At 38.5% G+C, this 27,563-nt stretch overlaps 1 protein-coding gene across 3 annotated transcripts in view; it reads left to right on the top strand.

Moving 5' to 3' along the window:
• Positions 1-27,563, top strand: part of RGL1 (ral guanine nucleotide dissociation stimulator like 1) — a 292,633-nt gene that overhangs the window by 182,926 nt on the left and 82,144 nt on the right. For all 3 annotated transcript variants that reach the window (XM_061187547.1, XM_061187549.1, XM_061187550.1), the window contains one exon: positions 16,410-16,618. In XM_061187547.1, the coding sequence (XP_061043530.1) occupies positions 16,410-16,618 (209 nt within the window). The remainder of the gene's footprint in view (positions 1-16,409; positions 16,619-27,563) is intronic.

Raw genomic sequence — 27,563 nt, 5'->3', positions numbered from 1 at the left:
TATTAACTATTATATGTAATCTAGAGATGATTTAAAGTATATGGGGATGTGTGTGGGTTGTGTGACAGTACTACACCATCTTATGTAAGGGACTTGAGCATCCGTGGACTTTGTCATTCTCAAGGGTCCTGGAACCAATCACCCGCGGATACCTACCGAGGGACGACTTTATGTACTTCCAACTAAGTGCTAGGTGTCCGTCAGATTACATAAGTATATTTGAAAAATGCTACATTTCTCCCCAGTTAGAGCTACAAAGCATAGCTCTTCAGTTCAGTTCCAGCCTGGCCACCTTCTACCTCTTCCAGGACAGTACCTTCTACTCCCTACAGAAGCATTTTTTTTCTTATTCCCCTCTTTCATGGTTTACTTTGGACACAACAGCTGTGCACACAATTTCCCTGGCTCAGTATAATTTAAGTTTTTTAACCGTACAAGTTATAGAAGTGACTGAGGAGAGCTTTTTCATGTGATGGGAAAGTCCCCCCACTTTAATTAGAGTGCCCTGGCAGTATGGAGTTATGTAATAGGTATTCATGCAGCTCCGTTCGTTACATAACGTAATGGTCGCTCACAACCAGATACTTAAATCCATCTCACATTCAGAACCATTGTGCCCACTTGCAGAGACAGTGCTTTCTTTGTTTGCACCAAATAAGCAGCTAGTGATTATTAGCTTAGCTATTAAGTTAAATCACATTCCTGGAAAGGGAAATGTTGCAGCTTTTTTTTTTTCTTTTAAATGGGAGAGGAGAATGCATTTTTGAAAATCCAGACATACAATTACTACTGGCAACATGACCATTACACCTGTTTGACAAGAGAAGCTTATGTTTTGTTTGATTAAGACAGTTATAATTTCCCAGAGCCCCGTGACCTCTGTCGTGTTAATACGAAATCTAAATATTTATGTTCAAGTAGTTTTGGCGACTTGGAACAGCTATGTCGTAATTTGCCTACGGTGGCGTCTTTTCCCTCCCAGTACCCCGTAGAGGGAATCTTGACTTGCTGTTGCGTATAGGACCTGAGAGTTGGTGATTCATTCACAGAACCTGACGTGGAGTCAGTCGGCTCTCACTATTTGACGTGTGTGGCATGAGGGGCAGAGGGCAGTACATGGGGGACCTTCCATGAGCAACTGGGGGTCCGACCTGCTGGAGCCACGTGGCACGGCTCCTTGAACGTGGCTTTGGAGTCTGAAGGGTCCGGGCTGGACTCTGGCCTCTGTCAATTTCTAGGAATGTGACTGGGTCAGTTACTTAGCCCCTTGAGCCTTCAGTGTCCTCATCTATAAATTGGGATTATTGTGAGAATCAAATGAGATTGTGTATATACAAGAGCTTTGAATATTAGGGCCACACAAACGCAAGATAACATTATTCCCAATCTGAACTTTTCTAGTCAGAAGTGGACTTGTATAGTAACACTGATTAACTTATGCGTTCATTTACCCTGATCTGCTCCTGTCAGGAACAAGTCAAAGTAAGTGTATGCTTCTGCTCTGAATAAAACTAATATCAGTTGATGACTATGGAGAAAGAATAAAATTGGTCCCTTGCTACAGGTAAGGGAGAAAGGGAGCTGGAGAGGAGAGTGGTACCACCAAAATTTTAGAAGAGGGAACTCATGCCCAAGTAAAAGCAGATGATGTTACTTCAATCCTGGTTTATTTCATTTGATGATCATTGGAATTCCTCTGGCATTATTACTGTGCTTCTTAATCATTAATGTTTATTATAATAATCTAGGACTAACTGCTGATTTCCCAGTTACAGGGACCTGCATTTTGTAGGTTGGAGGTTGGGTCCATGAATCTGCTTTTGACAAGTACCTCAGGTGATTCTGACGCAAGTGGATCATGGTCCACATTTTGAGAAACCTTTGCATTCTTTAGTAGTCTTTTAATTGAATCCTTTCTTATTTCCTTCAGTTCATCCTTCTTGTAGATCCATGTTATATTTGATCATGGTATACCTCCCTGCTTAAAATCTTTTAATGGTTTCCCATTGATATTAAGTTGAAGATCAAAATTCTTCTCCTGGCTAAGCTTGTCTCCTGCCACCCTACCTACCCTGGCTCCCTCTCCTTTGGCCACGTCAGCTTCTCTTTATCCTCCAGGATGCCAGGTTTCTTTCCTCCTTCGGGGCATCTGCATGCAGTTCCTTCACCTGAAATGTTCTCTCTCTCAACCTTTGCCTGGTGAACACCTGCTGAATATTCTCATCTCTGTTTCCTCGGTGAAACTTTCCCTGATCACCAGGACACAGTCTGATCTCTTTACCTTATGTTCTTTTAACACCTTTTTATGGAGAGCTGTGATCTCTCTTGGCATTAGATAGTTCATTGTTAAATTATCTGTTTAATATTTGTCTTCTCTGCTTGAATGTTGGCTTCGTGCAGATAGAGACCATGTCTGTGTTCACTTCTGTATCTGCAGTGTCTTATGATATAGCAACTTAAGCATAGTAAAAGCTCACTAAATATTTTGGAATAAATGAATGAATGAAAGTAGGATTTGTGGTAAAGCTGCAGTCCTCTAGACCTCCACTGAAGAGGGTTTAATGCCTGGAATAGCAAGTTAGCCTTGTTATAAGGTGGAAAGCACCCTGACTTAGCATTCTAGAATGCGACATTAGAGCACTTATTTGTTTCAGTAATACAGACTTACTATAAATTCAGGGACCTCAAACAGTGTTCTTAGTGTTCAAGGCTTAGAACCTGGCACAGAAGAAAGGGGACCTTAAAAGGCTTCAGATAAACTCCTTACTTACTTTATACCATGTCTTTCATGCAGAAAGTATTGGAAGCTTCTTGGTAGTCCAACACATCATAAGTAAACTTGTAGGTGTATTTACACGTACATTATGTAGCTGGTTGATTAGCTTGTGTATTCATTTCCTCAGATACTCCCAGTTGGAGCTGCAAGAAGTCAAAACAAGAGCATATTCCCACTCTTTGTTTTCAAAGCAAGCAATTGGTTCAGTGGCATTTACATCTGACAGAACAGTGAGGACAGTGTCAGCCTCAGAGAACGAGAGATCCTTGTGATGTGTAGTTTGATTCAGTGACTCGATCTTGATGGGAAAAGAATTCTGGAGAAACAAAAACCCCATGACTTCAGTAATTTTTATAATCATGATAACCAAGTGTGGAATTAATGGAGACTCAAAAAAAGCTCCTAATAGTCATTTTGAGAATTCACTGTAGTTCTCAACTGCTGTGAAGAGATAGAAACAGTTAACTTTGTTTACCTAAGATTTTTTAGTTCCGAGGAGAGTTTGGCATTCTTCAATAGGTCTATGGCGTATAATCAGCCTTTCATTGAGATTTTTAAATGATTTGCCATTTAATTACAACATTAATTTGTTTTTCACTCATTACAACAAACATTTACTGAGCACTTGCTGTGTGTTAGACATTATTCTATACCCCAGGGATATAGTAGTGAACAAGATAGATTAGAGCTCTGCTGTTGCAGAATTTACAGACAGCAAACATGCAAACAAGTCAGGGCTATAAGGCAGTTAACCTAGATAACATGATCTGGCCTGGCCGGGGAAGATGGGTAGTGGGACACCGGAGGGATGGTCCAGGTGGTGTATCTGAGGAGATACCACTTGATCAAAAACAGTGAATGAGAGGAAGGACCCACCAGGAGAAAATCAGGCTGAGCAAGCGTGTTAAGCAGAAGGAACAAACGCAAAAAAATCCTTAGGTGTGAATGAGCTTGCTGTGTTTGAAGAACCGAAAGAAGACTGGTATGGCTGGGGCTTAGAGAGGGAGGGAGATGATTTTGGTGGTGATGTCAAGGAGGTAGGCAGGAAGGGCCTGTGGGCCATGGTAGAGTCTGCATATTATTCCAAGTGTCATGGGAAGCCAGCGAGAGGCTTTAAGCAGGGGAGTGACATGATCTGATCTGTGTCTTTAAAAGATTACTAGGGATGCCATAAGAACAAGTTGAAAGGGTATTTACCTTAGCAGTCCAACTCAGAGGTGATGAGCAAGCATTGTATACTTTTATTGTATACAGACAGACTTTTCTTGTGTGTATGTACATATTTTTTTATTTGACTGAATTTAGAAGAATCAAGAAAAATGTTACTTAGGGAACATAGTATCATTAGATAGATTTGTTAGATGAAAAACTCATTTTTATCTTAAAAACATATTTATTTAATATTCTTGAAGTGCTTATTGATGTGGTTATAGGCTAATTTCTGGAGCTATAAATATTCATATGACTAGCCTTTGCCTTTAACAATTTTATGGTCTAGCGGAGGATGCCTGTCAGTAAACAAATGCTTACAACATACTATGGAAAGTGTGTTTGGCTATTATGAATGAAGCTGCTATAAATGTTTCTGTCCCTGTCTTTCGGTGGACATAATACTCGTATCTTTTAGGAATGGAATTGCTGAGTCGTAGGATAGGCATGTTTAGCTTTGGCAGGTACTTGGACTTTATTCTGAAACTAGGATTTGTGCTTTAGAAAGATGATTTTAGCAAGACTAGAGGCAAGTGAAACAATTTAAGTGCTTGTTATACACACCCAGTTAAGAAATGAGGTCTAAATTAGGGTAAGACAGTGAGGATGGGGGAGAAGAATAGAATGGAGAGATATTTAGGGAATGGGACAGGTTGGATTTTGGAGGTGAGGGGGAGATAAGTTGGGAATAAAGATGATTTGTAGGTTTATGACTTGGATCATTAACGAAGTCAGAAGCTAGAGAAGGGGTGAGATTTTAGAGGAATAAAATGAGAGTTTCTTTTTGTACACGTCGAGTTAGAGTTCCTTATGGATTATCCAGGTGGATGTGTAGTAATTGGAAATTCATGTCTAGAATTTAGAAGGAAAGTAAGAACTGGAGTTAAAGATTTGGGAGTTAGTATAATATTTGTGTTAGGTGAAACGGGGGGCGGGGGCAGTGCGTAATATGTATGGAATGGCCAGAAAGAGAGTATAGACTAAGAAGGAAAGAGGCTTGAGGTTGGGAATGTTTCCATACTGATGGTAAGTGAAGGACCAAGAACTAGTGACCAACCTGTAGTATCACAGGAGACCCTTGAAGGAGATGAAATAGAATTCTGGTTAAGTGTGACTGTGGGTCCATACCACTTGGACTTGAATCCTGGCTTTGGCCACTTTTTAGCTGTGCGCCCTGGGACAAGTCACTTAGCCTCTCTGGGCCTCATTTTTCTGTAAAATATCTGTAAAATGGGGATAAGAAATTTATCTGCTCTCTAAGGTTATTATGGGACACATAGAAAGCGCTTAGAATTATTGATTGTTGTTGTTGAGAAGGTGATGTTCGTAAGCACAAGGGGCGGAGAGTTCCAAGTGGGAATCCACGGTGCCAGTTCTGCAGGAATACCCCAGGAGGTAATGCTGAAGCATTTCCATAGGATCGACAACCAGGTGGAGGAGTAATGAGGGCAGAAGTAAACTCTGTAGGCCCATGTAATACCTTCCCTTCTTGTGGGAAAACCCATTGAATTTCATAAGATAAACACATAAGAAAGATCACTTGGTTTGCTTGAAAGCATCTCAGGCCATTGAATAAGTGTTAATAATAACTTAGTTTATTATGTAGTTCTTTTATCTCAAGCAGTTCAAAGCTTATCCCACATTTTTTGGGAATCATCCATGCAACATCAAGGTGAGTAAAGGAAGGTAAAGGTAAAACTGTTCCCACTTTACAAATGAGGAAACTAAGACTAAGAGAGGCCACACGACTTTGTCTAATCTTTATATTGGTTAATCAACTTCTCCTTTATCCCATCAATAAACCTTACTCATCTTTGGTTTTTGCATTGTCAAGCACAGTGTTTCTCAAAGGGTAGTCAGTAAATCTTCTGCATTTAAAATTATCTGGGATGCTGGCTAAAATGCAGATCCCTTGGCTTTGTTTTAGGCCTACTGATCAGAATCTCTGGAATATGGACTCAGGAATGTGATTTTACCCAGCATCTCAAGTGATCCTCTTGAAAACTGCTTAGTGTGTTCAAGGAAACAGACAAATTCCAAAATGTACATTGTTTTTAGTGACATCTTTTACCAAAAAAAATCTTAAAATATCTTATATTCAGAAACTCAAACTACTATAACTAAAACTTTAGAAGCTTTCCTGAACATACGGTCTTTATGAAGTTGAGTAGTGCCTTTGGTTAAAAATAAAACTGCTTCGATCTATACAAATGAATGACGCAGTCCATTGGTCTGTTACCAGAGCACTGCTGGAGGTGTCACAGAGAAGCTATGGCTGAGGACTGTATATATTTACTTTAATTTGGCCAGTGGTTCCATCTCCAATTACTATTTACAGTTATATGGCATTGATTAGAAAGAGTCGCTCTCTATATAGTCATAGCTTCTATTTGCGTGTCATGGTAAAATCAGCCATATCTCTCTATGGTATTCCTTGCGGAGTAGCTTTAAACTCTCAGGGCTGGGTAATTTGAAGACTCTGACTCTAGGGAATGGGCTTCATAAGACCAAGCCTAGATCCAGTCATGACGGCTCATGCATCTGCTTTCTTCTCCTTTAGTGGTAGAGGAAGGGGACTTATCTGTGCGAGTCAACATCTTGTTGGGTTCTCTGTTGTAACCTTGGCTTTCAGCAGTCACATAGTAGGAACTCAACAAATAGATGTTGAATGAATGGATCCTCTCAAGTGTATTTAGGAAATAACAAAAGCAATTAAATTAGAGTTATTCTAGCTCACTGCTGAGACAAACAGAGGGCACTAACAAGTATTTGAAGATTAATTGACCTGGAACTAGAAACAGAATCTAGTTCCATGCCTTCCTTATGAAGGCACGGAAGTTGAAGCTCAGGGTTGCAAGAGACCTTTATCCCTATCACTGCTGAAATTCTCTCTGTAAGGCCGCTGCTTATTTACCTGGCATTTATTTAATTTATTAACTATTCACTGATGTTAAGCTCTACACATCCTTTCCTTCCATCCCACTAAATGAAAAAAATTCACATTCGTGTAACCTCTACTGTTAAGTTTTTAAAGAGTATAGTCCTTCATTTCTTTTGTAGATTCCCTTAGCCCCTCATTTGGATTCTTTGCATAATGGGAGCTCTTTTAATACTCTTTCTACTAACTGACAGCAAGAGTGGGTCATGAGCCACGGGAATGAAGAGCACATTATTAGGAAGATAAATATTTTCTTTACAACTGGCATGCCTATTTTTTTACATATATTTTTGACACATTAAAATCTAGTGGACAAAATGGTCCTCTTTTCAAAAGTTTCTGTTTGCTTGGGGAAATTGGATCTGTGTTTTTGCCAGGTATCAATTCTCTCTATCCTCTGCCCTCTCCTCTATCTATTTTTATTAAGTGTCAGCGCCACTTTGTCTGGCTATATCACATAACCAATCATATTGTCATTTTGCTTTCATTTTCCTTTCTTTCTAAAAATATAAGGCAATTGTCTCCTGACTAGAGAGATTTATAAACCTAGCAGGTAGGAAAACTAATTAATAATCTGGAAATTAGATTATTAGTGAGTCCCCCTGCAACCCCCAGGGATCCTACCCTGTTGTTTATCCAGTAACTTCTCGTGCAACTTACTGACCTTGTTCTCCTGGCATCTTTTTGAGCCCTTGAGTGAAGTCATTCATCTTTCTTGGACTTAATTTACTCATTTAAGAAACCACAATAATGAAGGGGAAGTTTCATTTTCCCCCAAAGAGGGTGTTTAACACAAAAACAGTATTTTTTTTTTTTAATCTTTAGGTGTTAAAGATCTCAGTCAATGTCAGGAAGTAAGAGGGATAATGCCAGAGAATATTTGATGTAATAAGACCTAATTTTGGTGAAAGTAATTGGGGTAGGGGAAAGAAAGTGAAAAGAGAAGGATTTTAGTATGACATACAATATTTTCTTTTATCTGTAGAATCCTGAATAGTTCTTGTAACCGTTCAACATGCTTTCAGATCTATTATCTAATTTTATCTCTTTCTTACAACAGTCCTATGAAGTATGGAGATTCTAGTGTTGGGTGTACAAATAAGGAGACTGAATACCCAATGCTGTGTCGCTTTGCGTTTTAATGCAACACGCTGTAGTAGAAAGACAGGGCTAGTTTTATATCCTGACTCTGTCGGTTATGCTAATTGGCTGGCTAACTGGGTGAGACGGCTCACTTCTCCAGACCTCAGTGTCCTCAGGTCAAGTAAGAATAATTCCTATACCCAAGGATTGTTATAAGGATTGAGCATCCAACCCATAAAGGCTCAATAAATATCTGTTAACCCTCTCTTCCTTTTTATTCAGGGCATAAGGATGATTTTCTTAGAATTAATTTGCAACTTATGAATAGGAAAACCTATTTTTAAAAAAGCCAGTTTACTTCGGTGTATCTTTCAGAGAGAGGTACTCAAGATAAACTAAATCGGTCTTCCTACTTTGCCCTAGATTGGATCACCTGATAGGATGCTTGAAAGATACCTTGTCTCTCTGTAGGTAGCCAGTTCTACAAGCCCGTGCATGATCTCGGAATACTACCTGCGCCAAATGCAGCGCTGAGGGTAGAGTGCTTGCCAGGGACTCTGTGTCCCAGAGCTTTGTGGGAACTGTAAAGTGCAACTGTACATTTGAATTTATTAAGTCCACATAGGCTTGAAAGATTCATTTTTGGATGGGAAAAGGAGTAAGCTGGATAGTCATTCCTCGAATTCTGAAACCCAGGGGAATAATGATTTTGCTGGCATTTTGATAATGGGGCTAGATTTTTATGCTTGTATCGTAATAGGTGATAATAATAGTGGGAACTGAATGTTTACTTTGCTTAAAACTGAATTTATCCTGTAGGAAAGTTGGGAGGATAAGAGATTCCTTAATGTGGTGTGCAGAAGAAGAATCAAGCTAATGATTCAGTTGGGAAACATCAGGCAACTTCCACCCTCTGCTCCCGCAAAGACTGGTGAAGGAACACTTTACATCTCAACAGGAGATGAAGCCCCGTGGAACTGTCGGTGGGATTTATGGAGGGCTGGGAAAGTTGCTGGGCTGTGAGGAAGCCTTTCCATTCAAAGCAGGCTTCATTCACAGAGAATATTAGGTCCCACAGAAGCTCACTACTCCCTGCTGACCTTTTCAGACAGGGGTTGGCTGGGTTGCACAAAAACAGAATGAGTTCCAGAAAGCCAGGGCGCCTGTTAACCTGTGACCTCAGCATAGGGAGACCTTGGGCATTTGAGGTCTGAATGTGTGAGACAGGAGGGAGTTGTGAATTTTGCAAGTTCACTCTGGACACTAAAAACCCTGTGTGACAATTTGTGATGTAATTTGGCATGTGCAGCAGTGACTATTTTAGTTCAAACCTCCCTCCCCCCATAACTGTAAATCCCTGAACTTCTCAAAATAGCATGTGATTTCTTCATTTTGCAAAGCCAATGACCAAGACATTGAAACTTTAAGTTATTGCCCTAGGTACCATAGTAAATTGGCCTCAGAGATGGAAAGGGAAGCCGCTTAATCCTCCCAATCATTAGCGTTCTGAGTTTCAAGCAGCAGAGTAGCATATAAAAGTGAAATTATTTTATTTGAAAAACATAGTCAGCAAACTCCCTTAAATCCACTTAATTTTTGCATCTGCCTCCTTAGAGACTCCTTAAATCCTTAAAGGAGGAGGACCAGAATGCCAGCAGTAGGGGTTTGTGTGAGAGAAGATCCAGTCTGTTATGGGTTAACACCGGGCGGAACAGATTCACAGCCAGGAGGACGACCATTTTTTAGGAGATGGAAAACACAACTTCCTGTTTCCCCTTGGAGAGTTCCTGGACTCTATGGGATGATCTAGGAAACTCTGCTGAGACAGGATGGCGGAAGGGACTGGGATTTCTGTCTGATAAAACACTGGCCCTTGTTTGTTATTACAGCTCTCTTAGCATTTTCCTGAGGATGAAGCGTACTTATCGTAGAAATCTGACCACATTCTAACGTGTGTGGCTTCAAGCAAAGTCAGCTCTTGGGGATCTTGTAATTTTTTTAAGAGCACGTTAATTTGTCAGGCACATGCTCCTCTACCTCTTCTCCTTTCACATATCTACTTTTTTCTTAGTTCAGAGGCATAAGTTTCTATCTTCTGTGAGGTCAAAGATCATGGTGACCACACACGTGCCTTAATTGGAGTGGACACAGAAAGAGAAAAATGTTCTACCAGTATGAAGTCTCTCTTTGCCATTGGCATAATCTGAGAGGGACTTCTAGGCAGTGGTGTGCTGATAAATCAACTCTCCAGACCCAAAGCCCCGATTTGTAGCCAGTTTGCCAATTTCCATGGTGTAGATATTTCCACCATGGCCAGATTCACAATACCAACATGATGTCATGGAACATAGGACTGAGGAATGTCTACAGTCAGCTCTTGCAAGCGGGACGGGCTGGCTCCAACATGCTGCTGGCTAGACCTCGATATGTTTGTGTAATTAGCTGGAAGGTGCATATGCTGGCATCTGTATGAATCTGGCAGTGAAGATTACTCCTGGATTCTCTGTCCAGAAGTGCTACCACAGATCGGGTGAGTGTAAATTTGCCAAATGTGCAGGTGCTTCTTCCGGTGCTTGACATCTTTGCTCTTGGAACCCCCTTAATTTGGGTATTCTTCCAGATGCCATCCTCTGCCCTCTAGTCTTTTTTTCTGTACACTCTGCCTGGAGGGTGAAGCTGTTTTGATTGACGTGACTCGTACATGTTTCCATCTTAGACCTATCCCCCAGCTTTTGGATTCTGACTGCCTGTTGGACTGTACCATTGGAAAATCCCAAAGATACTTCAAATTTTACATTTCTTTTTTCCCCCACTTTTTTTGGCCGTGCGGTGCGACATGTGGGATCTTAGTTCCCCGACCTGGGTTCGAACCAGTGTCCCCTGCAATGGAAGTGCAGAGTCCTAACCACTGGACCGCCAGGGAATTCCCAAGTTTTACATTACTAAAGTGGAACTCAGTGCCTCTGCGGCACAAGAATCTGGCTTCTCTTTCTCAATTTTCTTTCATGTGGGTGGTATCCTTCCTATCTTCCCAGTCACTTTCAGATGCTGCCTCTATGTAGAGTCGCTCCTGGTTCTTCCATGGTATCTGCCTATCTGTCCACCATTTTACTCATATTGCATTATAATGGTTTCTTTGTGTCTGTTTCCTCCTTCAGGCTGAACATCCTGGGTGTCTGAACTGCATGCTATTTACCTTTGTATCGCTACTGTCTCGCACAGTGCCTGGCACATAGTACCGTTTGGTTAATGTGTGCCTGAATAAGTAGATGAATAAATGAAAGATCCATTCCGTACCCTTTGTATGCACTTAGCATCGAGTTGCCAGACATAGGAAATAAAAATACAGGATGCCAGGTTAATTTGGAAATTCAGATAAACAACAAGTCATTTTTCAGTATGAGTAGGTCCTAAATACTGCATGAGACATACTTACGCTCGCAAATTACTCAATTATTTATTATTTTTCTGAAATTAAAATTTAGCTGGGCATCCTGGCAACCCTAACCTAGCAAAAGAAGTTAGTTGACACCCAGAGTAGAAGTTCACACGATGTAGAAGTTCACACTGAGCTTGACATCACATGCCTTAGGTTTCGTATAGACTATGCCTTACATCTCTGAATGTCCCACGTGTAAATAGATCTCTATACTCAGATGCACTGGCCTCTCCATAACATTCTGCTTTGTGCCGTTACATACACATTTTTTCTTTGCATGGCAGGGACATTTAATCTATACGTCTTTGGGCAATATGGACAAATGATCAGAGTTTGTGAGTCATCTCACAGCATTTCCTATACTGTGGTGGTTTCTTATTGTTTCTGGGTGGTGGTTACAGAGCATTTGAATAGATGTTACAAAATGGACACTTGGTGTTCTGGGATGAGCGTACAGAGAGTAACATGCTATTCTTAAAGTTCTGTAAAACCTTGGCTCTGGGTTTTAGATTTTCTTAGGGAGTTACGTATGACTGGAAGAGTGCTCACTATTTACGTTTCTGCTCAAGCCAGGCTGCCTGAGAATGATGTACTGAAGATTAAGCATGGCTTGGAGAAGGACTTCATACTGTCTCCAGTCTAATGAGGTTGTTTACTTAACACGTTCCCTGTTAAAGTATCAGATGACTGAAGGATTCTATTGATTGAAGACAATTTTTTAAAAATTAGAAACACCCAAGTTGTGAACAGTTTACATTTTAGAAGGTGAGAGAGTATATTTCTCAATGACTGGAAACACGATTGAAACATGGCACATTTCATCTCTCACATTCTCTTTCTCCTGTTCCCCTTATGTCAAAATTGGTAATTATGGAAATTCCGTGGCTAGGACAGTTGGGCAGGGTTTTAGATATTTACCCCATAGGAGTCAGACATGTTCTCTTAGGAAAAGCTGAATTCTAATGGCAGAAGGATTGGCCAAAAAAACAATCATGAAACATTCTTGTGGCCTCAGTATCATGATCTTGTCAGTAAAGCGATGGTCTCTGATTAAATCCAGATTGAGCTGTTTCCTGTTAGCGTGCTAACCCAGAGGGCAGGCTCAGCCCTCCATGTCTTGCTCTCTAAGTCTGGGTTTTTAAACACTTGTCTGCCAAGGCTCTCCCCGCCGCCTCTCCCAACTATTCTTTTAAACTAGAATTTAAACGTATTGAGATATTACAAACAAAAACAGACCCTAAAGTCTCTTAAGGGTCATGTAGCTATTGAATATTTTGCTGCAAAAATGAAACTACAATTTTAGCTTCTCCATTCTAACCATAGGCGTAGTGTATTTTTGTGTGTTTCACTTTTGTATAATTTTATTTCAGTTCCAGTAACAAGCAGATAATTACAAAATTTTTATTTCATAAAAATGTACTTTATTTGAAGGTTGGTAAATTAAAACTCATCTTCGAAAATCTGGCCTTCCCCCTGCTATAGCAAAGAGATATTAGGGTACTTAGCAAATGTGCAGAAAATGAGAGTAAGCAAGTGCTCTGACATCTTAAATTGCATTTTTTTTTAAAGTAAGTCCAATATATATATATATTTTAAATTTTTATTTATTTATTTATGGCTGTGTTGGGTCTTCGTTTCTGTGCGAGGGCTTTCTCTAGTTGCGGCAAGTGGGGGCCACTCTTCATCGCGGTGCGCGGGCCTCTCACTATCGCGGACTCTCTTGTTGCGGAGCACAGGCTCTAGACGCGCAAGCTCAGTAATTGTGGCTCACGGGCCTAGTTGCTCCGCGGCCTGTGGGATCTTCCCAGACCAGGGCTCGAACCCGTGTCCCCCGCATTGGCAGGCGGATTCTCAACCACTGCGCCACCAGGGAAGCCCTTAAATTGCATTGTTAATTTTTGTGAGAATGACTTCAGGCGTCAGAGCAATTCCTGTACTTCATTTTATGATATTGCCATTGATGCTCACCTGTTGCAATGAGAGAATGATTTTTAAAATCTAAATATTCAGAATATTCTATTAGCCATTCTGTTAGCTCAATCATGGTTCTTCCTAATGTACAGATAAAAACACTGAGGAACGGAAACCACTGAAGGGACTTATGGGGATCAAGCATGCGTACTGAGATTTTTTTCAGAGTGAAAGGAGGAGTGAAGGGAGGCGACTGGGTTAATGAGTAACATGATTCCATTCCCCAGGCAGAACCTTGGCTTCCTGCCAAATCTGCTTTCTGGCAGGAAAAGGGACCCACTTCATCAGGGTTTTTGACAAGCATTTTTCTCTGTGTTTGGATTTTTGGCGACATCACTGCTTAGGGAAAAATCAGTTCTTTTAAATAGTTATCACTTCTAATAAGAAAAGATTTAAAGTGGAATTTGCATTGTGAGTAAAATAAGAATCATCAAATTCTAAAATTGTTTGGTGAGGGAACTCTGACATTGTCACAAGGTAAGGAAACTTGATTTAGGATTAGAGCTTGAATATCTGTAGAAACTGAGAAGCCATTCCTTTTGTTGTTGTTAACATTTGAAATTGAGGTATATTTTTTTAACTACTACTTTTTAATATTATCAGCCTGATCATTATTTTGGCCAGATCTTTTGAGGTGACAAAGTAAAAAACACAAAGTATCCCTAAATTTTGGTAGTAAGAAAGAGATCAAAGGAACATAGATTTTTTTTTTTTACATTAATTTTTATTGGAGTATAGTTGCTTTACAAGGTTGTGTTAGTTTCTTGCTGTACAGCAAAGCGAATCAGTCATACGTATACATATATACACTTGTTTTTAGATTTCCTTCCCATTTAGGTCACCACAGAGCACTGAGTAGAGTTCCTTGTGCTATATAGTAGGTTCTCATTAGTTATCTATTTTGTACGTGGTAGTGTATGTATGTCAGTCCCAAGCTCCCGGTCATCCCATCCCCCTCTTTCCCCCTTGGTAACCGTAAGTTTGGAACATAGATGTTTGAAGATAAAAATTAACATTTTATTTTATAATGTCTTGAATTTTCTTTTTTTAAGTAAAAAGTGGCAAATGTGAATTAAGTTTGAAATGCATCACAGTGACTTACTAAGCTAACATTTTCCAAAGTATGTTCATTCTGATGTTCTGCAAGATGCTCTGAGACTAAAGGGAAATCCATTAGAAAATGTCATATACCATATCCTTCTTTTGGAGTTTCATACATGTTAACATATTAAAAACTTAAAGAAATTTTGCAACAAAGAAGTATATTGGACTTTGTTTAACTCCATAGTTTCCAAACTTGACTGCAGGACCTTTTGTTTTGGAACTAGTGTTTTACAGTACACACTTAGGACAACACTGTACCAAGTAATTAAAAACATAATTAGACTTTGAAACCATATATATTCTTCATTTATTGTTTCTAGTTAAAGTTCACTGAAGCTCCTGGAAGACAGATGGATACTATTAGGCCTATTCTAAAACTACATACAGTGTGATAAAGAATGATTGTAAGGCCATGATCTGAGTCAACAGGCCTAAGAGGCCTAAAGAAACATTCGGTATTTTGACTGAACCAGAACCCTTTCCTTGGTAAAGTAAAAGTATGTTTCAAAAATTAAATAAAGAAATCAAGTCATCCACCGCATATGCTGGAGTCTTAATATTAACTCCGGCTAGCAGTTAGCCGTGATGGCATTAAGCTATTCTAAGCCTCTTCTAAAAGTGATGGCCTTTGCTTTGGTCTTAACAGAAGGCAATCTTGCCTGCTAATTTCCTTCCAGTGGTTTAACTTTTGACAAGCCAGGCGAAGAAATAGCAAACACATGACTTAATAAGCACAATATCATCATTTAGAGGTTCGGTTCTCTCTTTTTTTGCCCCTCTTCTTTAATTTTCACATGTCTGATGATTTCAATTTAGGAAAATCTGATTTAAAACAATTCACACTTTAAATTCAGAGACATCACCTCGTGATTGTTTGCATCACTTAGAATGATTATTTGCTTAGAAAAATTTCCTCTCTGTAGGGCATCTTCCCCTATGCCTATGAAGGACAGGTTAAACTTTGAAAATCACGTCGCTGTATAATTTGTTAGGCACAGGTTTATTGTAGAATGTAAGGCACACCTGTATTTTTCTTCAGTTTATTTCACTTCCCTCATGCTCAGTTTTGAAGCTTTACAGATATTATCACTAATCAGTTCTTTAGTATTATGGTTTATGTCTCCAAGGTGCAGTTATACCTACCAATACTATTCACAGTTTCATTCTCATGTGATAGCTACTTTTCACAAGGAAACGTCTTCTCTTGTACATTGCAAGTCTCCAGAAGGCAGGGGTCATGCACCCACCTACACTTTCCATTACTCGTCAGAGATTAGCCGAGGTCTGCTCCGTACAACCGCTTCTCAGCCAACTCTGTTGATTACCAGTGACATTGAATCAGAAAGTGTATTGCCTCCCATGAGCTAAAGAACATCAGATCGCGGTCAGATCTCCCTGGATGTCTGTGGAGAACGTACTCCCACACAAATCTAACAATTTAACAATCAGCTCTCCAAAGCCAGCATGATCGGTTCCGGCACACCATTGTAGGAGCTGTCTTCGAGAATGAGTTTGAAAACTTACCGTGGAACAGTACAAAGGGAGTGATTGATAAAGATTTGCTAAACTTGATTCTGGGGTCATAGAAAGCATTCTCGACAGAATATGCCAGCAACCTAGTTCTTGATAGGGAAGTAAGTAGAAGCACATGTAACCTCTATGAAGTAATACCTCTACTTCTAGAGAGGAAGGGAACGCACATACCACCCCTAGACGCCCCCCCGCCCGCCCATCCCACTCTGCTGCACTCACAGGTGAGAGGATTGCCTTACCTGACTTCCTGTAGGGAAATGAAGAGTAAGGGAAAACATGCTTCAACTACTTCAATGTTTTCAGTTTTACCTTAGGGAGTCATTCCTCCTGATCAAAATCATGAATTTATTGTACAGGTTGAAGGCGACCAGCTGCCTCCGGGGCATACAGTCAGTCAGTATGAGACGTGTAAGATCAGGACCATAAAAGCTGGCACGTTGGAGAAGCTCGTGGAGAACCTGCTGACAGCTTTTGGGGACAATGACTTTACCTACATCAGCATCTTCCTGTCAACGTACAGAGGCTTTGCCTCCACTAAAGAAGTGCTGGAGCTGCTGCTGGACAGGTAAGAATCTGAAGGGGTGTGAGAGGAGACAGAAAGGTCAGGCGGTTTGCAGAGCGAAGGCATGAGGTTCTGAATCGCCTGCACTTGGTATGCTGAGAGAGAGATGCGTGAGAAAGGGTTACCTGGAAGGAAGGACTTTTGGCACAAAGGGCACGAAGATGATTCAGGAGCTTCTTCACGGTCCATTTCTGGTAAAAATATCTCACAAAAACATCTATAAAAGAGTTAGGGGTACCTATCATAAAGGTAGATTCAATTGTTTATAGATTTCAGTTATCATTTGCCACTCTAAAATTTTCTCCATATTTTCATAATTTTCTAAATTAGTTAACCAGGAATCTTATTGGGTTGTTGTGAGAATTAAAAGTGCTAAATGTACTATTAACAATCACCATGTATTGGCTGCTTTACGGGTATGCACAGACATATCGTCCTTGATCTATGTTGTTAAGTCATATGTTACACAGAATAAATAGAGCAGTGTACATTATAATTCACACATTGATAATTGATAGCTGTATTTCCCACCATTATTTTTGTTTTATTTGTATAATTAAGCTTGATCTTTTAAAAATTATTATTAAATTGACTTGGTATTGGGAAGAAGAAAACTGTCAGCTAAACGGTTGCTTTAGAATCATGAGAGCTCTCATCCACATCCTTGTATTCTGGGGTTTCCTGCATAAGGAAGGAAGGAAGGAAGATAGGGTGTTCTGTTTGACTTAGTGAATATTGATTTTTAACTAGATTTTTAAATTTTGAAAGTAATAGATGCTCGTGTTAAAAATTCTTATACCATAGAAGGGTATAAAAAGAAACGTTAATGTTTTCTCATATTACTACTTTCTCCTAAATAACGTTTATTAGGTTTTTTAAAATACGTGGAAGTAGGAAGAAAAAAAAATAAACAGACACAGACTGTAACCTAATTAGGCAGATAACACATATTAACATGTTAAAAATGGAAGTAATCCATGTATATAAAGTTCAAACAATTCAGAAAATTTTGAAAAAAAAGTAAGAAATAAAAAGAAAAAATTTCTATTTCCCCAAGTCCCATTTCCAGTCCCATTCTTCCTGAATAATAACTGTAAATTATTCCTTCTGTATTATTCCCAAGTTTTTCTGGGTGTATATAAATGTGTGCTTATATATTTTAATTTATGTATGATATTTATCATATATATTTACGATATAAATAGAATCATAGTACACAGTGTGTTCTGCACCTTGCTTTTTTCGCTTATCTTTACCTTGGAGATTTTTTTACTCAGTAAGTTCTTCAACATACATAAAGGGCTTAGAACAGCGGCTGGCATAGTGAAAGCTCAAGAAATGTAAGTTATTGTTATTTTAAAGTCAGCACATACAGATAGATTTACTATATTCTTTTTAGTGGTTTTACAGTACTTATTGAATGGAATATTCTATGGATGGACAGTTAAGCTCTCTCCAGTTTAATTTGTTTTTAAACTTTTAAACAATGCTGCAAAGAGTGTCTTTGAGTATATATTTTCTAAGTATTTGTTTGAGGACTCTATGGGATAATTTCATAGAAGAGCAACTGATGGGTCAAAACATATAAGCATTTTAAAATGTGAAAGATGTTGCTAGACTGCCCTCCAGAAAGTTGTACCAACCACTCTCCTGTCCATAGAAAATGAGAGTGTCCCTTTGCTTTCCCTACACTCTTGCCAGCTGTATTTTCATGTCTACAATTGAAACCATCTCTGCTATCATCTGTCCATTGAAAAGTAGCTCATTGTTTTTATATTTATGTTTCTTACATTTATGAGTGAGGTATAGCATGTTTTAAAATACTTACTGGTCATTTGTGTTTTTTGTGAACTCTCTGTTCATATCCTTGTTTTTATTTCGGACTATTGTTATCTAATTGTTGATCATCTAATTATAACTCTTTGTATATTATCAAAATTAGGTTTTTTTGCCTATCATATGTTGGAAATATTTTTTTTCTAATTTGTCCCTTAGTTTGAAAAGTTGTTTACAAATATTCTTTTTTATGAAGACATTAAAAATTCTTTTTATGCAGTCATGTTTATCAGTCTGAAGGAAGGCCTTTAATAATCTAATTCTGTTATGATGTGAATAAGGTTATTGATAACAGTGAGTTTTTCTCACGATATTTTCCTCATAGATGCATATAGAGTGAAATCGTTTGGACCAATGGTTAGTGATACGTTCATATTCAGGAACATTCACAAAATGTCTATACTTTATTATGCAGTGATCCGGTTAAGATAACTCTGGACTTCGACATAGGTGGGAAGTTCCGTAGTTTTGTTTTCACATAGCAGTACTTAAAATATTAAGCCTGGAGTATAAACCTATGGGATTAGTGAGTCATTTCTTTCATAGTTTGTTTGCTTGTATAATACCTCACACCTATAAATAGAACCTGAAGAATTATATGAATTTTCTTTCCACTGTTTCATATTTATAAAAAGGATGCAGTTTGCTAACTGTTGGCAGGCGGTATGAGGAAATAGGTCAACACATCAAAAACTCCTACAAGTTTTCTTTGGAATTGGTAACCTCTTCTGCTTATGGGGTAACTCCATTGATAATAGACCACAGATGTCCATAGTCAGTAAAAGAGTACATGTGATTTCCAGCTGCTCATCATAAATAGTGGGCATACACACAGGAACTAGAGTGTTTAGTCTGTGGCTCATGTACATCCAGCTTTTATTTGGTGATTTTAAAAAATCGGTTTGTTCTCCTATCACGGTGGGTAGACATTTTTGGATTGTTAAAATATTACTAGATGACAATTGTTAAATAACAGAATCAACATGAATTCAAATTACATTTAATTCAAACAATCATTTAAGGTATAACTGAATGAAGAGTTAAGATATATCTTGAACTGTTTAGGTAGGCCAAGGCTTGACCTTGAATTTAATCTCATAGTCAGATCCTTTGATTCTGACGTGAGTGAAATCAACACGTACTGAATGTCTATAAAATACCCAGTGCTCTGCAAGGCACCATATGGACGAAGCAGAAATTTGAGACTTGGTAAGTTCTCACCCTTGTGATGAATTTACTGTGAAGCTGCTGGTATTTAACCTCCAGGGGCCCTCACTTGCAGTACACTCTACGTAATTTATATTCACAATTTTATATTATTTTTCTTAGAGAGGACCCCTCAGATTATATATGCTGGCCCCGCAAAACATGGATCCACCCTGACAACTGAATATTTTACTGCAAAAGATAATTACATGCAGAAAACAAGTAGACAACTACTTAAAATGGTGTAATAGTGAAACTCTGACATGTTCTACAGAAGTTCAGAGAAATAAATCCCACTTATTTTGCTTCCTCTGCAGAAATTTGGATTTGTCCATATATGTACAAACTTCATTATAAATATATCTTCCTCATTCCATTTCCTACTCGCTCTTATGTCCTATGGCCAAATGTTAATCTTTGATTTTAACCAAAATGCAGATTCTGTGAAACACTGGGTTCTTAAATTGGTTGTTGGGGGGTTTTTAATGTCTGTAATTGGGAGGTAAGTAGTAAAGCTGCATGAACTTGCCTTTTCTGAAAATAAGCTAGATACTCTATTTTATTATTAGTAAATTGTGATAGACTTGTTTTTGGGTCTCTGGTGTTCTGATGTGATTTTTAAAATGATTTCTCTTGGATTCTTAATAGTAGATTACTTATCCTTTGTGAAATTAACACCAAGAAGTTATTATGGGATGTGCTAATCCTAACCAGTCGTGAATGAATTGAAGGCAGATGCTGTGACATTTATTTCCCTCCAGAGAAAAGTATATTTGAAATCAAGCTTTGATTTTTCTTAAGACTTCCAATCGTGTGGCTTTTCTCATATGGAACTGTTTGCTTTCTGTGATTTAAAAATATTTTTAATAGTTCTTTTCATTTTACTAATATGAGCCTTTGTGATGACCAGTGGACAGCGGTTTGAAGTCATATATGGCTAATTCCTTGTGTTTGCTTTATCCCTTACTTGGGGGTGATCAGCAGTGAACAAGAAATTCTGTTTTCTGTGCTTCTCACTGTGGCTCAGAGTTAATTCTAGGACTCATTGGCTTCCTTTTAACCTAAGAGAAAGTTTGAGTTGTGGTTTAGCTGTGTTGGGGCTTTGAGATTTTATTTTTTCTAACTTTAAACATACATTTCACTTAAAAACATATTCTTCCCACCATACCATTAAAAAAAAAAAAAAGTGAGGAAATTGGATACCACTGAAAATACCCAGCCTCAAATGTAGGGAGAAACCTACTTCAGCTAGTGAACCTCACTGAGAACCATGAAGTGTCTATACAAATATCTAGATTTTTCTTCAGATAGCTGTCACGTAAACTACTTTTGGGCTCTTTCTTGGTCATTCTCTCTTTCTCTGATATCAGGAATGAGCAGAACTGCCAAGGACAAACGTAATGGGGTGAACTAAATCTCTAGAAACTTTTGCTAAGCCGCTAATGGCACTCAGGTCACAGTTTGGAAAGGAAAAGACTGAGTAATAATCTGAATTGCCCCTTCATTTTGAGTGAATTCTCCCAGTGGAGGACTTTTAGACAATAAAGGTTGAAGCCATCCCATAAACACTATGCTTTTAAGACCAATCTGACTTGAATTTGCTTGCTTTAGGTCGTAGGGAGGAGACTAATTCAGTGGGTCTTTGAACTTATTTCTTATTCCCATGTTTGATTGCCATGCATTTTCACAGACTTTTATCTTATTTAGTTCATTTATCATTACCTGCATGTGTACAGATAAGAAAATTGAGGCTCAGAAACATTCAGTCAGTAAGAGGCAGAGTTGGAATTAAAACCTATCTCTTTCTGACTTGGAAGCTCTTTTCAAGCACACCAAATCACCTCCCATGTCATTTAAAGTGTCATTTAAGGGACTTCCCTGGTGGTCCAGTGGCTAAGGCTCCGCGCTCCCAATGCAGGGGGCCCGGGTTCGATCCCTGGTCAGGGAACTAGATTCCACATGCAGCTAAGAGTTCATATGCGGCAACTAAACATCCCGCATGCCACAATGGAGATCCCACGTGCTGCAGCTAAGACCCGGCGCAGCCAAATAAATAAATATTCTTTAAAAAGTCATTTAAAAATATTACGTTTTTTAAAAAATTAATTAACTAAAGAGAGCACGGGCTCTAGGCATGCGGGCTTCGGTAGTTGTGGCACACGGGCTCAGTAGTTGTGGCTCGCGGGCTCTAGAGCGCAGGCTCAGTAGTTGTGGCACACGGGCTTAGTTGCTCTGCGGCATGTGGGATCTTCCTGGACCAGGGCTTGAACCTGTGTCCCCTGCATTGGCAGGCGGATTCTTAACCACTACACCACCAGAGAAGTCCCCATGTTAGTGTTATTTTTAAAGAAAGCGATGATTTGGGTATCCCACTCAGCTATCCTTTTCTCTATTACCTCAATTGATTTTCCTTGGAAACTGGATTTCCTGAGGAATACTCCCTTCACACAGTAGTGAGCAGGTCATTTGAACATCAGTGCTCCTATTCATCCATCCATTGAAATGATATTTACCAGGTGTTTAATATCTACCATGTATTGTGCAAGGTGCTGTGCATATAATGGTAAACAGACTGGTCATGACTCCTGCCCTCTTCATGCTTAATGGCTGAGAGTAACATTAAATAAGCATACAAACAAATGTGTGTAACTAAAATCGATACAATCCTTGGGAGGTAAGAGCTAGGTTCTATGACAGAGACAATAAGAGAGGATTGCGTGGGGGAGGAGGATATTATCAAAACAAAACTGGATGTTGGCCAGTGATATTAGATGGTTAGATAGGTCATGGGCCATCAAGGTCCCTGCTGGGTCCATGTGTCTGGAGTGTTTCTGTTTGTTTGATGCACTCAGACCAAATCCCCTGACCTGAATGTACTACTTCCCAAAGAGAACTCTTCTTGGAGGGTAGGGAGATAGCAAGTGAAGAAGCTTGGGAGGATTTATGCAGATATATTACCACTATGGGGATAGTAATCTTAAATCCATATTTTATGACACCTGGAGTAGTAACACCTTCATGTGTAAAAGCTGATGCACCACCAATAACCAGCAAGAATGGAGCTGCCCTTGCCAGTGAAGCCAGTTCCTCCACAGCATAGAGAAAGCGATCAAATATAAAACTTGAAAACATTTCATTTATTTCCATAGATTTTGTTATAAGTGCCGAATATGCTTCCCCTTCCTTTCAGAGTCTGAAGATATTTTATGGGAAAAGCAGTTTTCCTGTCTTTCTTTTAGTCATGAGATTTATGCCTGAGGTATAGTGATGGTTAAGAGCATGGCCTTGGGAGTCAGAAGATGAATTTGATTCCGGTTTTGCACTTCTTACTTGCTCTGCGGCATTGGGCAGGTTGCTTTATCTTACTAGCTTCATTTCCTTATCTATAAAATGAGTGAAAAATAACCCTAAGTTATAGGGCTATTATGAGGGTTAAGCTTGATAATATAAAATTCTTAGTATAGTGGCTGGCAAATATTAAGTGCTTAAGAGATTACCATTACCTTGTTTTCCTCTCTTCGTGGCACTTATCACTATTTGAAAGTACCTTTCTTATTTTTTTTTAATAGAAAATTTTAAAATATATATATTTATTTATTTATTGGCTGTGTCGGGTCTTAGTTGCGGCACAAGGGATCTTCATAGCGGCATGTGGGCTTCTCTCTAGTTGCAGTGCACTGGCTTCTCTCTAGTTGTGGCACGCGGGCTTAGTTGCCCCGCAGCATGTGGGATCTTAGCTCCCTGATCAGGGCTCGAACCGGCGTCCCCTGTATTGCAAGACGGATTCTTAACCACTGGACCACCAGGGAAATCCCTGAAAGTACCTTCCTTGTTTATCTTGCTTATTTCCTGATAGCTGCCCCTATGCAGAGACCATGTCTGTTTATTTCACTGCCGTACCCTTAGAGAGGAACGGTATCTGGCAGTAGATGCTTAGGAACTATTTGTCTAACAAATAAATAATCACTATTATTCATGCCTATTATGAGCAGGTGCATTGGAAGATACAACAGTGAACATAACCCAGCCTCTGCCTACATTTAGTGGGAGAGACAAATAAATCTATAGACTCATACCATTACTGTCAAGGCAGTGAGGGCTCAATGTGTGTTTTAAAAAAAATAGACTGTTTTCAGAGTTACCATATGATCAGGCAATCCCACTCCTGGGCATATACCCTGACAAAACTATAATTCAAAAAGATACATGCACCCCTATGTTCATAGCAGCACTATTCACAATAGCTAAAACATGAAAACAACCTAAATGTCCAACAGATGAATGGATAAAAAAAAAATGTGGTACATATATACAATGGAATACTACTCAGCCATAAAAAGGAACAAAATAATTCCATTTGCAGCAACATGGATGCAGCTAGAGATTATCATACTAAGTGAAGTAAGTCAGAAAGAGAAAGACAAATGCCATATGATATCACTTATATGTGGAATCTAAAATATGGCACAAATGAACCTGTCTACAAAACAGAAACAGACTCATAGACACAGAGATCAGACTTGTGGTTTCTGGGGGCAGGGAGGGAGAGGGATGGACTGGGAATTTGGAGTTGGTAGATGCAAACTATTACATTTAGAATGGATAAATGACAAGGTCCTACTGTATAGCACAGGGAAATATATCCAGTCTCCTGGGATAAACCATAATGGAAAAGAATATTAAAAGAAGAATGTATGTATGTGTAAAACTGAATCACTTTGCTGTACAGCAGAGATTGGCCTAACATTGTAAATCAACTATACTTCAATAAAAAAAATAGACTATTTTTTAGAGAAGTTTTAGGTTCACAACAAAATTAAGTGGAAAGTACAGAGACTTCCCATATAACTCCTGCACCCAATCATGCCCCCACTATCAACATTCCCCCACCAGAATAGTACACTTATTATAATCATTGACACATTATTATCACCCAAAGTCCATAGTTTACATTAGGATTCACTCTTGGTGTTGTACGTTCTATGGGTTTGGACAAATGTATAATGACACGTGTCCATCATCATAGTATCATACAGAATAGTTTTGCTTCACTAAAAATCCTCTGTGCTCTGCCTCTGCATCCCTCCCTACCCTACCCCAGTCCCTGTCAATCACTGATACTTTTACTGTCTCTATAGTTTTGCCTTTTCCAGAATGTTTTATTGTTGGAATCATAGAGTATGTAGCCTTTTCAGAACGGCTTCTTTCACTTAGTAACATGCAATTAAGGGTCCTTCTTGTTTTTTCAAAGCTTGATAGCTCATGTCTTTTTAGTGCTGAATAACATTCCATTGTCTGAATGGACCATAGTTTATTGACCCACTCACCTACTGAAGAACATCTTGGTTGTGTCCAAGTTTTGGCAGTTATGAATAAAGGTGCTGTAAACATCCATGTGCAGGTTTTTGTGTAGACATAAATTTTCAGCTCTATTGGGTAAACACCAAGGAGCAAGAATTTTGGATCATATGGGAAAAGTATGTTTAGTTTTGTAAGAAATTGTTAAACTTTCTTCCAAAGTGGCTGTACCATTTTGTTTTCCCACTAGCAGTGAACGAGAGTTCCTGTTGCTCCACATCCTTGTGATCATTCGGTATTGTCAGTGTTTTGGATTTTTGGCTATTCTGGTTCTTTTGCCTCTCCGTATATACTTTAGAATCAGTTTGTCAAAATCCACAGAATAACTTGCTGGGATTTTGATTGTGATTGCATTGAATCTACAGATCGAGTTGGGAAGAACTGACTTGACAATATTGAGTCTTCCTATCCGTGAACATGGAGTCTCTCTCCCTTTATTTAGTTCTTCTTTGATATCTTTCATCAGAGTTTTGTAGTTTTCCTTATATAGATCTTATGTATATATATACATACATATATATATTCTAGATTTATACCTAAGTATTTTAATTTGGGGGGGAGGGTGCTGATGTAAAGGGTAATTTTTTTTTATTTTAATTTTTATTGGGGTATAGTTGATTTACAGTGTTGTGTTAGTTTCAGGTGTACAACAAAGTGAGTCAGTTATACATATGCCTATATCCACTCTTTTTTAGATTCTTTTCCCATATAGGCCATTACAGAGTATTGAGTAGAGTTCCCTGTGCTATACAGTAGGTCCTAATTAGTTATCTATTTTATATATATAGTAGTGTATATGTGTCAATCCCAGTCTTCCAATTTATCCCTCCCCTGCTGCTTACCCCCCCACCCTCCCCCCCAACCATGTTTATTTTCTACATCTGTAACTCTATTTCTGTTTTGTAAATAAGTTCATTTGTAGCCTTTTTTTTTTTAGATTCCACATACAAGTGATATCATATGATATTTGTCTTTCTCTGTCTGACTTACTTCACTCAGTATGGTAATCTCTAGGTCGATCCGTGTTGCTGCAAATGAAGGGTAATATGTTTTTAATTTCAAATTCCACTTGTTTATTGCTAGTATATAGGAAAGTGATGGACTTTTACATGTTAACCTTGTATTCTGCAATCTTGCATACTAGTTCCAAAAGCTTTTGGTTGATTCTTTTGGATTTTCTATATAGACAATCATGTCATCTGTTATCTCTTCCTTCCCAATCTATTGATATGTACCTTTTATTTCCTTTTCTTTTCTCTTTGCATCAGCAAAGACTTCCTGTGCAATGTTTAAAAGCAGTGTGAGAGGGGACATCCTTGCTTAGTGGGAAAGCTTTGCATTTCTCAGTGTTAAGTATGATGTTAGCTATATTTATGTAGATGTTATTTATCAAGTCGAGGAAATTTCTTACTATTCCTAGTCTGCTGAGAGTTTTATCATGAATGGATGTTGGATTTTGTCATATGCTGTTTCTCATCTACTGATATGATCATGTAATTTTTCTTCTTTAGCCTGTTGATATGGTGGATTACATTAACTGATTTTCAAATGTTGAACCAGCTTTGCATACTTGGAATAAATCCCTCTTGGTTGTGCCTTGTTTGATTCAGTTTGCTAATATTTTAAGGATTGTTGCATCTGTGTTCATGAGCGATCTTGGTCCATAGTTTTCTTTTCTTATAATGTCTTTGCCTGGTTTTGGTATTAGGGTAAAGCTGGCCTCATAGAATGAGTTATGTAGCAGTCCCTCTGATCCTGTCTTCTGGAAGAGATTGTAGAGAATTGGTAAAGTTTCTTTATTAAATGTTTGGAAGAATTCATCAGTGAACCCCATCTGGATATGGTGCTTTCTGTTTTGGAAGGTTATTGATTATTGATTAAATTTCTGTAATAATACAGGTCTATTCTGATTGTCTATTTCTTCTTGTGTGAGTTTTATGTAGATATGAATTTCTGACCTATATCACTTTCCTACTCCTTGAAGAATTTCTTTTAACATTTCTTGCAAGACAGACCTACTGGCAACAAATTCCCTCAGTTTTTGGTTGAGAAAGTCTTTCTTTCTCTTTCACTTTTAAAGAGTAATTTTGCAGAGTAAAGAATTCTAGGCTGGTATTTTTTTTCCTCTCAACACTGTAAATGTTTCTTTTCTTGCTTTCTGAGGAGATGGCATATATAATTCTTATCTTTGCTCCTTTTTAGTTAAAATTAAGGTTTGTTTTTTGCTCTGGCTTCTTTCAAGATTTTTTATTTATCTTTGATTTTCTGAAGTTTGAATATGTAGTGTTTTTGTCACTTATCCTGCTTGGTGTTCTTTGAGCTTCCTGGATCTGTGTTTTGTGTCTGATGTTAATTTGGGGGAAATTCTCAGTCATTATTCCTTCAAATATTGCTTCTATTCCATTCTCTTTCTTCTCCTTCTAGTATTCCCATTACACATATGTTATGCCTTTTGTAGTTGTCGCATGGTACTTGGTATTCTGTTCTGGTTTTTTCTTTTCTTTCTTTTTTTTTTTTTTTGGTTTATTTGTTTGTTTGCTTGCTTTTC

Source organism: Eubalaena glacialis, chromosome 3, assembly GCF_028564815.1.
Source record: "Eubalaena glacialis isolate mEubGla1 chromosome 3, mEubGla1.1.hap2.+ XY, whole genome shotgun sequence".
NCBI lineage: Eukaryota > Metazoa > Chordata > Mammalia > Artiodactyla > Balaenidae > Eubalaena > Eubalaena glacialis.
The sequence above is the reverse complement of the archived record's forward strand: the minus strand, read 5'-3'. Positions and strand labels throughout refer to the sequence as shown.